General features: G+C 39.2%; 1 protein-coding gene across 2 annotated transcripts in view; it reads right to left on the bottom strand.

Annotated features, from left to right (window-relative positions):
* nbeal2 (neurobeachin-like 2) overlaps window positions 1-17,961 on the bottom strand; it is a 221,302-nt gene that overhangs the window by 64,249 nt on the left and 139,092 nt on the right. For both annotated transcript variants that reach the window (XM_059973955.1, XM_059973948.1), the window contains 7 exons: window positions 16,359-16,517; window positions 14,303-14,462; window positions 13,774-13,862; window positions 10,358-11,074; window positions 7,583-7,761; window positions 2,781-2,940; window positions 2,026-2,163 (listed from right to left, as the gene is read on the bottom strand). In XM_059973955.1, coding sequence (XP_059829938.1) covers window positions 2,026-2,163; window positions 2,781-2,940; window positions 7,583-7,761; window positions 10,358-11,074; window positions 13,774-13,862; window positions 14,303-14,462; window positions 16,359-16,517 — 1,602 coding nt within the window. The remainder of the gene's footprint in view (window positions 1-2,025; window positions 2,164-2,780; window positions 2,941-7,582; window positions 7,762-10,357; window positions 11,075-13,773; window positions 13,863-14,302; window positions 14,463-16,358; window positions 16,518-17,961) is intronic.

A 17,961-nucleotide genomic window follows, 5' to 3' on the forward strand; every position in this document is an offset into this window, starting at 1 on the left:
TTGATCTTATCAAATCCTTCCTGAACTTCTGCCATCTTCTTTAATTGGGGGCAATTTACAGAAGCCAACGTCCCTCTAGACACAGATGGAAACTACAGCTAGGAGAGACCAAATTTGAACTTCGGACAGACTGTCAGTGAGGTCATATTCCAAGCTGAGCCACTGGAAGTAACTGGGAGCTGCACTTCTTGCCACTCCACCGAGCCAATGAGAAGAAATACTACACTACAACTGAGAAGAAATATTTCAGAATTCGTTATAAATGTATATATGATCCATCTGCAGTAAATCAGGAGCTTGGGAGTGACAAAACAGTTGTTTAAGAAAAGAGAAAGGAAAATCCAGGTCATCTGGACATCATATGTTAGCAAGCTATTGTAATTTATTATTAAATTTACAGCAGCAGGTCATTTAGAAATCATTATTAAATAGAATCAACATGGGTTCATGAAGAAAAGTAAATATTTGCCTAATTTGTAGGAGTCTTTTGATGATATGATTATGAAGGGATAGGAACGGGAACCAGTGGACAACAGGTGTGGATCTACAATACCAAACAAAAGGTTAGTTCATAAATTAAATTAATGAGTCACATGGCTGTGAGTTATACCGCGAGTAAAGGATTGATTAAAGAGCAGAAAAGTGTGTCGAAAATTAATGAGTCATTTTCAGCCTGGTGTATTATTACCAATGGGATCAATACTGGCAGCTGAGTTACACAGTTGTTTAAGGAATTGGGTGAATAGGCAAAGAGCACATCAGAGTTAGTTTTAATATCACCGGCATACATCATGAAATCTGTTGCCTTTGTGGCAGCGGTATAATGCAAGGCATACTAATAGAAAAATAATGTGAATTACAGAAAAAATATATATAAATTTATATTGTTAAATTTATATATCTAAATTAAATAAGTAGTGAAGAAATAGAAACAAAAAAGTAGTGAGGTTATGTTCATGGGTTCAATGTCCTTTCAGAAATCAGATGGCAGAAGGGAAGAAGCTGTTCCTGAATCGTTGAGTGGGTTTCCTTAGGCTTCTGTACCTCCTTCCTGATGGCAGCAATGAGAAAAAGACATGACCTGAGTGATGAGGGTCCATTATGATGGACCCCACCTTTTTTGTGGATCAATCCTTGAAGATATCCTGGATACTATGGAGGCTAATGCCCATGATGGAAATCATGGCATTGGAATGCTCTATCTTGGGGCTTACGTTTACATGCAAGTTTGTTGGTTACATAAAACCAGACACAGAGGCTGAATGCAAAGAATATGCAGATATATAAACAAGCTAGGTAAGTTGGCAATAGTATGGCGGGTGTGGCGCAATGTGGAAAAATTTGGTAGGGAAAATAGGAAGACAGCTGTTAAACAGTGAGAAGTTATTAAGTGTTAATGTATCAAGTTATTAGATGAGCAGAGTCATGAGATGCAGAGAGTAAATTTGCAACCAATTAGAAGATAAAATTTCTTTTGCTCTTTATTGCAAAAGAGTTTGATTACAAAAGAAAAACACTTTGTTAGGCTCTAGTGACTTCGGAGAACTGTGCACAAATTTGGTCTCCTTCCATGCATGAGGAGATTGAAGTGCTGGACAGATTCACCAAATTGAATCCTGATATGAGGGAGTGTCCTGTGAAGCAACATTTTACCCTTACCTTTGAAGGTAAGGGATCACATTGAGACTTAGCAATGCTTTTAAAGGACTTCAAAGGTCCTTCTAGCTGGAGACCCTCAGTGAGAAGTCAGAATTTAAGGATTAAGGATCAGCCCTTAGAACTAAGATGAGAAGTTTCTTTTGCAGAGGCTTCTATGTCATTGGAATTCTCTGTCTCAGGGTGGTGGGTGGACACTCCATTTTTTCCATTTATTATATTCATGTCTGTGATTCATAAATTTACCTTTTGCTCATGCTAAAGAGGGTTGGAGGATGTCAGGGAGATGAGGGAAGCAAGCAGTCTCCTTGTCACAAGCTGAAGCCTCAGATGCTGAGATCAAGATGCCAAGTGTGCTGATTTACAAACCTGCATATCATCCTGTATAATATAGCCCAGGATAATCCTGAGGCCAATCTGAGCCATTTCCTTCAGATCAGATGTTCCATTGTCTGAATGGTACCAAACAGATAGCTTGTCCAGTAAGTTAATGGTTCCTTCCAAAATCTGAAAACAGGAAACACAGTAAATAATCACTTGATTTATCTTCATTGCACTCTCTCTCTATCTCCCTCTCTCTAAACATGAACATATATCTCTCTCTGCATCTGTATGTTTATTGCTATTCTCTTACCATAATATATATATTTCAAGCCTTAACAGAATTCATTGACTAGTGTTACAGATCAGTTTGTTTCTGGCCTCCAACAACAAACTGCAAACATTTGCAGCAGTTACGATACTGATCAAAACCAAAGATGTGCACTGTTGTATTTTTTTCTGATCCTTATGTGTGGATAAGGTTGCCACCAGCAAAATGTCATTATCAGTTTGCAGTGGCCTTTCTTGAACACTACAGTTCACATGGTGGGACAATGTTGCTGCTCAGTGGAGGAATTCCATTTCAAAGTCTCCCCACTCAGTTGAGATGAACTGTACCAGATTTAGCTAATAGTGCAACCTAGGATGGTCAAGTTTATAAGGCATAGAACCACATTACCCTCTGTACATCCCCACCTCTCCTCAGTTCCACAGAGTCATTAAAGCAAGCCCAATCTCCATTCATCTCTGACAAACACCATCACCCCACCGTCTGCTACTCTACACCCACAGCCACTATTTACCTTTTCACTCCACAGCACTTGATTACTCTGGCCTTCTGAGAAAAGGAAGTCTTGAAGCAGCCGGAGCAGCTTCAGAACGTTTTGTATATGGCTGGTCAGCATAGTATTTGTGGCATCCTTAATGTCAGAGAATGCAGACTCCAGCATCATCTCCAACAAGCTGTAATTCAGAGTGAGAAAAAATAATCACATTGTCAATGCTATAACAGAATTTATCCAGCATTAATAAAACCTTGGATCTAGAACCAAACTCGCAGTCTACAGGGCTGCAGTGATCCATTTCACTTCAGAGACATTATAGTAGGCATTGCAGTTACTGGAAAAATGTCACAATGCTTACTTTGAAAAATCCTTCAATTTCAGCAGAAGATCAAGAAAACCAATGGCTTAATGTCCTCTCCCAGGTCAACATCACTGCATTGGTGCTCTAGTTAATCCCATTCAGCAATACTGCCAATACTAGTTTTCTGACACAGGATGTCTATTCTAAGCTCCATCTTGTGAGGTAATCAGGTGGTCAGAGATCATGAGTGAGTTCAAAGCTACCTTGGAGATGCATACCATAAATTCCCATTCCAGCGAGTCTGTGCCCAACTGACTTCTCACATTGGAGAAGGACTGCTCTGGATGGTATTGAGAACCTCAGGTCCAGGAAGCAGATGCAAAGAAGCCTGTGTAAGTAATGGAAGACCACTCCACCAACTAGCCAGTCACTCACCCTGACTGTCACATTCTGCCCAATCTCTTGAAGAGTGTGGTTCTCACAATGGCCTCATTAGCTACCTCACGTCCCACAACAACCTCAGTCCTGTAAAACTATTTAAGGAAAATAAACCTCCTCCATTTCCTGCCATTCTCTACTATTTATATTCCGCTTTATTTTTTTGGTGGTGTTTTGTAGTTGCTTTATTAATCTTCTGCTTTGTGAAGCTTGGTTCAAAAGCCCCACTTCATTAATGCACTGCTGAAAGTGCCCTTTATAGCCAGAGGCCCTTCCATTTGGAAGAAACTTTAAAATCAAAGCTCCTTCTGGTCCATGAATTTGTTAAAAGCTAGGTTGAAACATATATGAAATCTTGAGATCTTTTAAAGTATTCAAATTTCACAGTATTTTCCCCATTGATATTAGGTGAGATTTCATAAAGTTACTCAACAGAAGTAGAAATATTGTTAGGAATACAATTAGGGTTGCTTTTACATTTATCTAATTTTCAAAACAATAATAGCTTACATTTCTTTACCTCTTCCCCCTCTGTTCTTCATTTCCCCACTCTGCCCCTCCCCCCTTACCTCTTCTCCTCACCTGCCTATCACCTCCCCTGGTACCCATACTCCTTGCCTTTCTCCCATGCTCCACTCTCCTCTCCTATCAGATTTCTTCTTCTCCGCCCTTTACCTTTTCCACTTATTACCTTCTGGCTTCCAAATTCATCCCCCCTCCCCCACCCATTTGGCTTCATCTAACACCTCCTAGTTTGTACTTCTTCCCCTCCCTTCACTTTCTTATTATGTAATCTTCCCCCTTCCTTTCCAGCTCTGATGAAGGATCTAGGCCCAAAACGTCAAATGTTTACTTGTTTCCATAGATGCTGCCTGATCTGCTGAGTTTCTCCAGTATTTTGTGTGTGCTGTGCTGGATTTTCAGCATCTGCAGAATCTCAAGTATTTATGGTATCTTATACTCACTGGGTTATTCATTATTACGACCAAAATGGAAAACAGTCAGGAAATTTATGTGGCAATAAATGCTGTCATTTTTCAAAAACCAGCAACAAAGTTTGCTTGGTGTTTATGTCAATATTAAACCCTCAAGCAGTCAATCTAATGGAGATATGTGTGATTTAGGTTTTGTGGAATCTTTCCATGTGCACATTGATTTCTTTATTAATTATGAGCTGTGGGTGTCACTTGCAAGACCGGTATTTATTGTCTACACTTAATTGCTGTTGTGAAGGTCACCTTGTACAGCTGCATCCTTCCAGCTAAGGTATTCTACGGTGTTTGGTTTAAATTCCCATTACTTGGACCCAATAATGAAAAAAAAGTAATATAATCAGCAAGTTGGGATGTTTCCCAATTTGAAAGGAAAACTGCAGGGTGTGGTTTTCCTAGTTATTTTGACTTTGAAGACGAGTTCACGTGTTTGGGAAGTACTGTTAGCTTAGCTTTGATGAGCGAAGTATAATGCCTTTGGAGATGGTGCACGTCATAACCAGAGGAATCGAGAAAGCAATTGTTTAGCATTGTACAACCAGGCTCAAAGACAGCATCTATCCACTATTATGAGACTTCTGAATGGATCTTTTATACAATAAAATAGACTCTTGGCCACACTATTTACCTCGTTATGCTCTTTACTTTATCGTTTTCTTTCACTGCACTCTTTCAGTAACTTTTACACTTTACTCTGTATTGTTATTATACCTTATTCTAGCTCAATGCACTGTTTAATGATTTGATCTGCATAAACAGTATGTAAGACAAGGTTTTCACTGTATCTTGGTATATGCGACAATAATAAACCGATACCAATAAATAAGCTGCCAGTCAGCTGTACTTATTCATTTATTTATTCACTGATACAGCGCAGCTGATCACCTGTTTAACCTTCACTTAATCATGGGACAAATTACAATGACCAATTAACCTACTAACCGGTATTTGGACTGTGGAAGGAAACCAGACGACTGGGATTTTGACCAAAGCAGTAATGATGTCTAAAACCCAGTTGGCCTGGCAAAACCCAATGCAAACACCCACAAGTTTATAGCTGAGATAATACTAGTGACAATGCCATTCATCACTTTGTTGATGATTGAGTGCAAATGACGGGATAATAGTTGGTTATATTCGACCTATCCTGATTTTTCCTGATAGGACATATTGCGTTGATTTTCCACATTATTATGTGGAAATCAATGGTGATATTTGGAAGAGTTGGGATAGAGGTGCAGCTGGTGCTGATGAACATCTTAGATTGTGGTGGAGTGCAGTTCTTTTGCTGCTCATGGCCCACAATGCCACAGTTACAGTACACCTAATTTCTTGTCCTGTATCAAATGCATTTAACACAACTGCATTCCACACCACTGGGTAAAGGGTGTCTTCTGTTGAGAATGGTAATCTATTGACTGTGTGGTACCAATAATGCTATAAATATGCTGCTACAACAAATGCACTGGGGAGGATGAGATCAGGTGGCCCTAGTTTACCGTCTGTTATACTCTTGGTCTGAACATAGGGCTGGAATATCATAGTGAGACCTCCTGACACTGGACATTGAAGTTCTCCACACAGGGTGAATTCTGTATACTTACTACACTTGGTGCTTCTTCCCAGTGTTGTTCAGCAGGGAAGTTTACTGGGTGATAACTGGATATTAGCTCATTGGTGTTTGACCTGCAGATTGCCAAGGCCACCCACTTCTGATTCCATACCTCTGCATCACCCTCAATATTTTCACAATATATTCAGTGTTCCAAATGGGTTCCTTGATGTAATTCAATAAATTGAACATCAAAACCTGGGCAAAACCATTGCAAGGTCAGTTGTGCTGGGCTTTGAAATCAAGATTTTGTGGATCCAGGATCTAAAAAAAATTTCAAATTTTACTTTGAATGGAACTGATTAGAACTTGCATTTTTTACTGTGATCTATTTTACTTATGTTGACACCCGAGATCACAATTACCATTTTAAGCACGTGGCATTTTATGGCACCCTCCTTTAAAATGAAGCCTGCAAAATTAGGGCTACAAGCAATCCTCTGCCTGAAGCCATTATTCCCAAGCAAGGGAATTCAAATTTGACTGCATTCAGTTTAAACTGTTTGATCTTCCTTTGTAGCTGTCAGTTGTACTAGAAATCTGAAATAAATTATGGAAAATATTATTGACCATGAATATATTTTTCACTCTGCACATGCTGCTTGTCTGTAGAGTAATTCCAGAATTTCCTTTTTCATTTTTGATAATTTATCTTCAATCTAGCATCATTGATCAAATACTTCAACATCTGAAAATTTATTCCCTAAACCTTTTTTCCTCTTGTTTACTTTCATAAAACAATCAAAATAGAGCTGCACTCCAAATAATGAGTCCACATTTAAAAAAAAAAAAAAATATATATATATATATATATATATATATATATATATATATATACACACACACAGTTGTTTCCTTCAGTTTAGTAACTGGCTTTGGAGAGGGATGGATGATTAAAAGGCAAACCCTGTGCTTATACTCAGTGGCTGCTTTATTAGGTAGCTCCTGTACCTAATAAAAAGGCTACTAGGTGTATGTTCATGGTCTTCTACTGCTTGTATACTTCAAGGTTGGATGTGTTGTGCATTCAGAGATGCTCTTCTCCACACCGATATTGTAACACGTGTTTATTTTAGTTACTGTCACCTTCCAGTCAGCTTGAACTGGGCTGGCCATTCTCCTCTGATCTCTTTCATTAACAAGGCGTTTTCATCCATAGATCTGCAGCTCACTGCACCACCATCCTCTGTAAACTCCAGAGACTGTCGTGCATGAAAATCCCAGGAGATCAGCAATTTCTGAGATACTCAAGCACCAACAATCATTCCAAGGTCAAAGTCACTTAGATTACATTATTCAACATTGTGATATTTGGTCTGAATAACAACTGAACCTCTTGACCATATCTGTATGGCTTTTATGCATTGACTTGCTGCCACATGATTGGCTGATTAGATATTTGCATTAACAAGCAGATGTACATGTACCTAATAAAGCAGCCACTGAGTTGTAAATGACATTAATGTGCAATACAGACCTTCTTTTGATTTCATCTGGGGGATGCACCAGCTCACAAGCTGCCCCAAGTTTGGTCAGGACCGAAAAGACCTGTCCTCGCTCTTTCCAAGCTGCATCTTCACAACCTTCCACCCCTCGCCATGTTACTGAGAAGATGATGTTAGTCAGCAAGTTGCAAAGCTCTTCTTCGGGTGTTTGCTGGGAGGAGAAATAAAATGATTGAGATAATTTGGTTATCAGATTTTTTCAGTTCCACTGTTACTACAAGCTTTTTGATGGTCACAAACAACCCTAGGTGCTCTTCAGACTTGCACACAAAATGAGTGAAGGGCTACAGGGAGGTTTAAAAGAATTATAACAACCGTGGTAAAGGAAGGGAACTGAAGCTAGAAGGACCAAAGCATGAATATACAACACAGCCCACACATGAACTGCCGTCTTCTTGGGAAGGGCAGAGGAAGCTGAAGGAATCAACAAGATAATTACTTCATCAAGGAGCAGTCAAATGAGCTCATCGACATTCGGCTTCCAGGAACTCTAATATCTCATTTAAAGTGATCAAGATTATGTCAGAGGCTTTCCAAGCAAAACTATGGGTTTCATTTCAATTCACTTAAGTACTTTTTAAACCAATTTCTCAAATATTTTATGGTCTGCTTTGTTGCTGGGAGGATTAATGCTGGGCTTGAGGTGCTATTCATTTTTAAACTAAGGATGTTCATTTTTTAAAAAAATTAGTGGTTATTACTTTTCAGGCAAACAACAGCACGGGTTAGATATTGTGCAGCATTCTCATTACACAGAGCCATCAACATCCGAGTAGGTTATAGCATGGATGAGATACGAAGTGGAATTCTGTATGGGCCAGAATCTGCTTCAACTCCATCTACAAGCTTACAGGTGGTTATTGTCTTCAGAAAGGCGACGGTGCATGTTCTCCTGCTTACAGCTGAGGTTGAGAGCGTTGACAGCTTCAAGTTCCTTGGAGTGAACATCACTAATAGACTATCCTAGTCCAACCACTTAAACACCATGCCCATGAAAGTGCACCCCTACTTCCTCAAGAGGCTAAAGAAATATGGCAAGTCCCATTTGGCCCTTACCAACTTTTATCAAATCGCCATTGAAGGCTTTCTTGCCAGATGGCAACTATTCTGCCCAAGAGTGGAAGAAACTCCAGTTGTGGACACAGAATCATGGAAAACTGCCTCCTTTCCATGGACTCTGTCTGCACTTCTCACTAATTCAGTACAGTAGTCATTATAAACAAAGAACCCGCCTGCCCTGCCAATCTCACTCCTTTCCCCTCCCCCTGGGTAGAAGATATAAAAGTCTGAAAACACATATCACTAGACTCAAGGCTCTATTGCCGTTAGACTAGTTAACTGACTCCTAGTGTGATAAGATGGACTTGAGCTCGCAATCCACCCTGCTACAGCTTTGTATCTTATTGTCTGCCTGTGCTGAAATTACCCTGTAACTTCAACACTTTATTTTGTTATTGTTCTACTTCAACATACAGATGCAATTAAATTATCTGTATATATGGCATGAAAAACAAAGTTTTTTCACTGAAACTCAAAATGTGACAATAATAAACCTATTTACCAATTACCTCATTATCACACCGGGTGATCATTTGCTTTAAGCATATGGTAATACAGAACAGGAACAGGCACAGGCCCTTTGCGCACAATGTCTGTGCGAATCTAAGCAATGTCATCTGACAGTGCAAGGTCTGTATTCTGCTGTTCTCTGCTCATTTGTGTGTTTGTCCAAATGTCTCTTAAACATTACGATCATAGCTGCTTCTACCATCTCCCTGGTGGTGTGTTCCTGGTATCTAACACCATGTGAAACACTTGTTCTCAAAGTTCAAAGTAAATTTTATTATCAGAGTACATACGGTATATGTCATCACATACAACCCTGAGATTAATCTTCTTCTGGGCAAGCTCAGCAAGTCTGTAGAATAGTAACTATAGCAGAATCAATGAAAGATTAACCAGAGTGCAGAATACAACAAACAGAAATATAAATAATAAATAGCAATAATAACGAGTACATGAAATAATGAGATAAAGTGTTCTTAAAGTGAGGCCACTGGTTGTAAGAACGTTTCAATGATGGGCAAGTGAATGCCATTTTCCCTTTTTATTCAAGAGCCTGATGGTTGAGAGGTAGTTTTGTATAGCTCCTTAAACTTTCTCCTTTCTCACCTTAAACCTTTGCCTTTTAGTATCTGCAACTTCCATTCAGTGAAAAACACTGACTCGTTACCCTATTCATTGCTGTCATAACATAGTTCTACTAGGTTGCCCCCTCAGCCTCTGATACTCCAGAGAAAACAATCAATACAAGTCTGTCCAACCCCTCCAACTAGCTAATACTCTCTCTAAAGCAGGCAATAGGCTGGCAGTCCTCTCCAAAGTCTCCACCCTGTTCCTGTGAAATGAACTCAATGTTTCTGACGTGGCCTTACCAGTTTTATACAGCTGCAACATAACTTCCTGACTTTTATACTAAACACCCCACACTATGTAGGCAAGTATGCCATACACCTTCTTCACAACTATACATACCTGTGTTGCTACTTTCAGGGAGCTATGGGCCCGCATCCTAAAATCCCCTCGTACATCAATATTCCTAAGGGTCCTGCCATTTACTGCATACTTTCCTCTTACACTTGACCTCCCAAGTGCAACATTTCACACGTTGAGCCCTGATGAAAACACACCAAATGAATAGATAGAAAAAGAAATACTGTAATAAAGCCAGTGGGGCATTATGTTACCTGAGGGTTGCTGGTATTGGAAGCATCATCACTGGGAAGATTCTCCTGGTAACTGCTGTCATCCAGAACATTGGATAAGCTGGAACTTTTCCACGTTCGAACAGCTGGGAAGGGTTTGAAACTCTCCAGTGGAGATGGTGTTTCTGATTTGCTGACGGGAGTTAGATTTCCACTCTCCAATGTAGTAAAGGAACTGGCACTCCCCACGTCCATTCCCAGGTCAAAAGACGGGACTGTGAAAGGTGACAGGGGCTGATAGAAAGCATCTTCAGCTATGTCCTGTAGGGCAACTTCAGCTAAGATAGGATTGTCTATTGTGTTACTGTGTTCCAAGGAGTCAAATGACTTGAAGTTCAAGGAATCAAAAGCCTTCATCTTGCCAGAAGGGAAACCAGGTGACATAGAAATATCAGACTGTCCTTCTGAAAGGTCATCATTGAGATCCATGTTGAATGGAAGAAAGACCTCGCAATCCTGGAAGTCCGACTGACTGCTTCTCTGATTATTCCTCTCTTTACCTTGCTCCTGGATAAGTTCTTGGTTCTGATAAGAGTTCTTAAGTAAATCTATGGAGTAGTTGGAAAATGAGCTTGATAGACTGGCCTCTCGAGACTCATACGATTCTTTGATGTAGAGTTTGGTCAAGTTGTCCTGCCATCCAGCTTGTTTTGCCAACTGATGCACAATGTCTTGTTGAGAGTAAATAAGATGAAATAACTAGAAAATATAATTTATAATGAGATGACTAAGTCTGAAGTCCAGAAAAACTTACTTTCTCAGATAACCCATCTGCATTTATAACATTCAGGAATGAAGTTCTTAATATACTTTTCCCAATCTTTGCCTCTTGTAATTCAAAGGAACAGTCTTCCCCACTATTATTTCAGGATTATATCAACATGATCCTAAAACTGCCTTGTCAATATATTGTTAATTAATCTCAAATCAGACTGCCCTTTTATGACAGTCTGCTTCAGATCCACTGATTTAAGGTGTTGCTTTGGGAAAATGATTGTCCTCTCATCAGGATATGGTGTTTTAAACTTAAAAAATTGTTTGATTGATAGTACGGTATCTGGACAGAATCTGGAGGTGGCAAATCATTATCAACTTACATTGACTGTGGGTCCCTTTCTATCTCATTTTGATGCTTCTCATTCTTATGTTCAAAGCATTCAGCCCAGTCTCTCCTACACCTCAAACTTACTGTCGCATTTCCGAAATAGAATTACAGGATAAGACAGCGCTGAAGGAAGATTATGATGCAATGTGCCTGTACTGAATTTTTAGTTTGGTAGTCTAATTTGCACCTTCTCCTGCTCTTCTCCATTGTCCACTACTTCTTTTTCAAATATTTATTTAATTCCCATTTTCAAGTTACTGTGGAATTATTTTCCAGCATTTATGCAGACAGTGCCTTTGTGATCATAATAGCTCACTGCAGGAAATATTTTCCCCTCATAGTGGCTCTGTTTTTGATGCCAGATACTTTTAATTGTATTTTATTCTTCTTATTGACCCCTTTGTTATTGAAAATATTTGTTACAGTTCCATCAAACCATCTCTTAATCTTCAAGGTGGTGACATTGTACTATTTTCTTGTAAGTAACACCTACATCTTGTTGATTAACAAATGTAATTGATTATCATTGGAGTTCCTTTGCCTTTCTACCTCTTAATTTCCTTCCCACTATCCTATTATATACATTCAGCAGTGCAATTATCCTTCTATTGCTCAAAAATACAAAATAAGTACATTTTTATTTTACAAATGAAAGTAAACTTTAGAAATTGAAGCTGGAACATTCATTAAGATCATTTTGGATCTTTTATCTCAGCACCACTTTTCAGCACAACTCCCCTTTCTCTTGATACCTAGAAGTACTGTATATTGATTTTGAACCTTAAAGTACTTAATCCCTTCCTGATGTTGCAACAATTTTGTTGGCCAAGCTTCCACCCCTCCATTTTCCCTTCTGTAACTTTCTGGAATATACTTCAGTTAGGAATTTCAAGTGTTTATTTCTCCACTTGTTTGAACCAGGACTCAATTACTGGCATTATAATTGATTACCATGCAGTTATTTCTGTCTGTGGCAGGTTAACCTAAATTGCTGAGCTCTGTGTATATTAAGCAGATCCCTTTCGAATCGACCTTGCATTAGCCCCCTGCCTGACCCTTCCTATTTCTGACATACTATTTATTCTAATATTATTCTAACACTATGCACATTGCATTTCCATTCTAATCCTTCAACTTTGTATACCGTCCCCGTCAGATTAATTTAAATCATTGCCATGGTACTACTTAAACCCTGCTCTGCTTTGACCTTTCATGTATCATCCAATTCCTTTGCCCCTCCTCGGTCAGCTGTGACCTATGCCTCCAAGCACCCAACATTTAAGTTCCCTTACCAGACTTTATCTCTAAACCTTTCTCCTCTTCTTAATGGACTGTTCAAAACCCTCTCCCTTCCCAACATCAGTCTTAATGTATTCATCTTCTGTGAGACATATTACTACATTAAAATTGATAAGTAAATACCAATTGCTTTTTTCCCCAATTCAAATATTTTCAAAGCAAATTTTAAGAATACATCTAAAAATATTTTTATTTGTAGGCTGATCAAAAATTAGTTTGATTGGGCTCAAACCTAATGAAATTCTTTTCCAATCCCTCCTCATTCATCGTCATTACTTGTGATACCCTCTGTGGAGTCTGACCAAATCAAATCAAGATACATAGGGTAGCAGGGGATCTGTGAGCCTTACTGTCATTACGTATATCCCAAAATCAAGTATTTTCCTGTTATTCCAATGGTATCCATTCTTTTCGTACACAAAGACAAATTATCTACTTATTTTTAATGAGTCTCCCCCCCCACCCCCATTTTATTTCTACATTAAAAAGACAGTCACTCATCCAGAGATTCAGCCAATTGGAGGTAGGGAAGATTCTATGACCACTATGTTAAGAATAATGCCAACAAGAAGTAAAGCCCATGGCTGGTGGCTCAAGTGTTAAAATTGGTCCTGAAAGAGAGAAAATGGTGCCTTTTCCTGATCATGATCCAGTGACTCTCACTGGAAAAGATACACATACGAGGATGTATGGGTGATATAGTTAGCATAATCTAATAAGCACCAGATCTACTAATTTCAATTTTATAATTCAACATAGTGTAAAGTCAACTGTTAACTTCTAAATTCATGATCCAATACAATAATAACTTGCAGAGATTCACAAACATTCTGTGTATTATTGAGTTTAGCACACCTCTATATGTAAGAAAATACCCCGGGCTAATTCAGCTACAATATAGAATATTCTGAGCAAATATATACACCCAATGATGGAAATGCTTTGTGTAAAGTTATGTAATAACTGAGGTTGTTGGGTGTGTTATTTCACTTGCCTTTCGACAGACATCCAGTCGCACAGTCAAGTCTGCTTTGTGAGACAGATAAACCACAGCAACCAGGTCCTTGTAATTTGGAACAGGATCTTAAATTTAAAAAAATCAACATTAAAGAGAGGTGATGAAAGATGTTCTTTGTCTTCTGGATGAGATCTTAAAGCAGCTTTCTTTTCAGGTGGATCTTTCAGTTCACAAAACTAACTGACTTTACTTTTTCCATACGCACATATGCCATCAAATTAAACAACTTTCCTCTGGACCAAGGTACACAACACATAAATTAATACTACCACAAATAATACGGTTAGTTTACAACACAGGTTAGAAAGTAAAGAGTACACACTACTGGCCCTTCATTCATGATGAGATTTGGATGGTGAGAAATTTTGTAGTTTATTATATAAGACATCTCTAACAGCTTGAAAAAGCATTAAACAAAAAATGAAGAGGTGGTTTTCCTGCTCAGCCCTGAAGAAACACTATTATTGTGTCATTCAAGATGAGTCAGGGTAACTTGGGTACTTACCGGAGCACAGCACTTGTTCTGAGAGGCACCGAATGAGTGACACTGAGGCAGGAAAGTCATTCAGGAAAGAAGTCAAACCCTGGTACCCAATATCCTTTAGCTTCAGCCGTAACTTGCTTCTTTCATTGACTTTCTCATACTTTAACATCCTGTACATTAGCTGGCCAGAGGAGAATTAAAAAAAGACAGCATAAGTTATTTCCGACGTGGAACGTAAACAGGCTTGAAGATGACTATATAATCCATTTGTGAATGTAAATCTGCACAAGATAGGGGTGGGATCAACCCTTCTCTTCCAATCAAATGAGATCATAGTTTACCTGCATCTCCAAATGAAGATCCATTAGATACAGTGCATAAATGAATAAAAGTTCTCACATCCCTGCCAGTGGAGTATGAACAGCTCTGAGGAAGGTCCTGGCTAGGTAAAATAAATACTCGTACAATTCACTAGATGTGGGCAACATTCACATTGTTAATTACCTACCTCTAACTATCCTGAGAACACCATGTGACCTGAGATAGCAATACCCTGCATTTTGGAACAGAATGACCGTAATCAGTTTGTAATAAACTGTGTCCAGACTGTAAAGGTGAAAAATCTTCCCTATGAAATCAATCAAGTCATGGGTGGCTGGGTTCTGCTGCCAAAATCAGCCAGTGGTTAAGTACTGTAGCTGTTTCCTTCTTTGAACACATTTTTGGTCAAAAATACACTTCCCCAAATTTTCTCATGCTTTCCTGAGGCAAGCAACAAAATAGCAATTTTAATGCATTTTATTTTGTAGCCTGATACAGTGGGATTTAAACTGAAGGCCTCTGATCTGCAAACTCAGAACCACTTAAGAATAGATTAGGAAGTGGAAATTGGGTATGCATGCACAGAGGATATCATGTACAGCATGGGCAATGTAGAGCAGATTCTGGAAATCTGAAACATCTTACAATCAGAAAAGAGGGAAGATTAAACATCAATCAGGATTTGTGGAAGAGAGAAACAAAGTTACCAAATTTTGTTGATGAGAGTTAATCAGAAGTGGTTGAAATGACCAGGCCTGTTTCCCTGCAATGGTTCATGATTAATTCAATAATGACTGTGGTATGATGGTCTATTTGCCTATGAAGTAAATGTCCCCCCTTTAAGTGCATTAAACAGCTAGTGTAAGTCAGACCAACAAAAACTATAGTTGAAGACCCACAACTGAGAAATACACACTCACAGGATGTTGTACACACTAGTGAAGAGGCCTTACTCTAAGAAACTAGTATATCTGCTGCTCTGCTCGTTCTATCAGTATGTGTTGTGAAAGGGAGGGCTGGGGAATAAAGTAATAAGGGATTTGGCTGGGACGTTGGTGAAAGGGTTAGGGTGATGTTTGCTGCCAAGAATCATGAGGCTAATTTGGGGGAGGGGGGAGGATCCAGGAGAAAGATGGCCTAGGTAGGTGGATGCATCAGAAAGACTGTTAGTTGAGGTTGGAAGCTCCAAGGGACTAGAGTAAAAACATAACTTGAAAGGACTTAACTGTAATGGGCTCCCAATGCTGGACTTCAAGAACTGAGAAACGGTAAGGCAGATCCCCTATAAGGAACACTGAAGCAAACTTCACAGGTTTGCTTGCTTCTGAATGAATAGTTCACACAGGTAACACAGTATTGGACACAAGTCCCATTAGTGTCATCCAAAGTGAGAACTGCAAACTGTGGGATTCCACTGTGCATCTACAAGTTTTCCTTATCTTAGCATGTCTGGTGAATGTAGGACCTTAAAGGAAAATTACATACTCCACACAAATTGAAGCAAAACCTCTTTCCTTGCATTGAATATTTTCTTTGAAGTCAGACAACATGGTTCATAAAAACATTGTGCTAAGTAACCTGATTTCTTTCCTACTCTAACGAAGATTGAACCTATTATTAGTAACCAATCCATTATCGTATTGTGCAACCATCCTGAAAGGCAGGGAAGAAAATCGAGAAATTTTACTCTTCTTTTGTCCAGCATGTCCTTCCTTCCAATTTTAAAATTAAACACGTTTATTCAGGAGCAACTCACCCTGAAGATTTTTTCACGCACTTCATCGGAATATTTCTTCTGAAGGATCAGTGAATAAAACACTTCCACGTTGCCAGGCTCAAACAGTAAGGTGTAGAGCTGCTCTCGAGAGGGAGCTCCCTTCAACAGACTGAGCAACACGTCCAAAATGCCACTGAGCTGGAAAAGAAAGAACTTTTATTCTCTTGGTCTGAGGATTTAATGAAACAGGAATAGCCAACATTCGGTCATGCTGAAATCTTGTGTTATTCTATTAGAAAGGACTTAAGTGACCATCTTGTTCGGTGATGCCAGGCATACCTTTGATTGAGGAGGTTGTGGTCCAAGCCCAACTATAGAGAAATGAAGCATGATCTGGCTGATATTTCCCTGCCTGGTCTGTTAAGGTACTATCAACGCAGCTTCTCTTCCCAGTCCCCAGGCTATCTGACATCATTATTGATGACCTTGCCTCTGCTTTTCTCATATATGCAATTGTCATGTTTCTAATCAAAAACAAACTATGATCTCACTGCTCTTTGAAACACATTCCATCTCCAACCACTATTTTCCCTTGAACATACAATATATAATTAAATTTCTGCCCTTGTGGTTTCATTGGTAATTTGGAGGATCATGACAAAAAAAATCCTAGTGAAGGATCTTGGCCTGAAACATTGACTGCTTATTTCCATCCATAAGACCATAAGATATAGGAGCAGAAAGCCATTCAGCCCATCGAGTTTGCTCCACCATTCAATCAAGGGCTGATCCAATTCTTCCAATCATCCGCACTCCCCTGCCTTCACCATTTCAATCAATGATTCAAATTCTTGGATCATTGGGACCTATTTTGTGGGAGGTATCACTTATACAAAAACGATGGGTTACACCTGAACTCAAAGGGTACTAATATCCTGGCAGGACTGTTTAATATAGCTGTTAGGGAGGGTTTAAACTAATTTGGCAAGGGGAAGGAAACCAGGGTGTTAGGGTCAAGGAAGAGGAAAATAGAAATAAGTCAAAGATACTGTGTAGCAAAGATGGCAAAAAGGACAGGCAGGTGAATAGACAGAGTAATTTGCTGTGCGATAGAAATATAGCAAAATCGGTAACAGATACTGATCTAAATGTACTATACTTAAATGCCCGCAGCATTAAAAATTAAGTGGATGACCTTGTTGTACAGCTGCAGGTTAAAAGATATGACATTGTTGCCATCACCGAGTCATGGCTAAGTAATGGATGTGATTGGGAGCTGAGCTCTGGCTTCCTTGTATGCCCTCTCTTTTGCTTTTACTTTGGCTCTGACTTCACTTGTCAGCCACGGTAGTGTCCTTCTTCCCATTGAAAATTATTTGGAATATATCCATCTCGCACTTCCCTCATTTTTCGCAGAAGCTCCAGCCATTGCTGCTCTGTTTTCCTTCCTGCAAATGTCCCTTTCCAGTCAACTTCGGCCAGTTCCCCTCCATGCCTTTGTAATTTCCTTTATTCCACTGAAATACTGACACATTGGAATTTTTTCCCTCTCAAATTTCAATGTGAACTCGATCATATTGTGATCATTGCTTCCTAAGGGTTCCTTAACCTTAAGCTCTCTTCAATGCACAACACCCAGTCC

This window comes from Hypanus sabinus, chromosome 1 (genome assembly GCF_030144855.1).
Source record: "Hypanus sabinus isolate sHypSab1 chromosome 1, sHypSab1.hap1, whole genome shotgun sequence".
Taxonomy (NCBI): domain Eukaryota; kingdom Metazoa; phylum Chordata; class Chondrichthyes; order Myliobatiformes; family Dasyatidae; genus Hypanus; species Hypanus sabinus.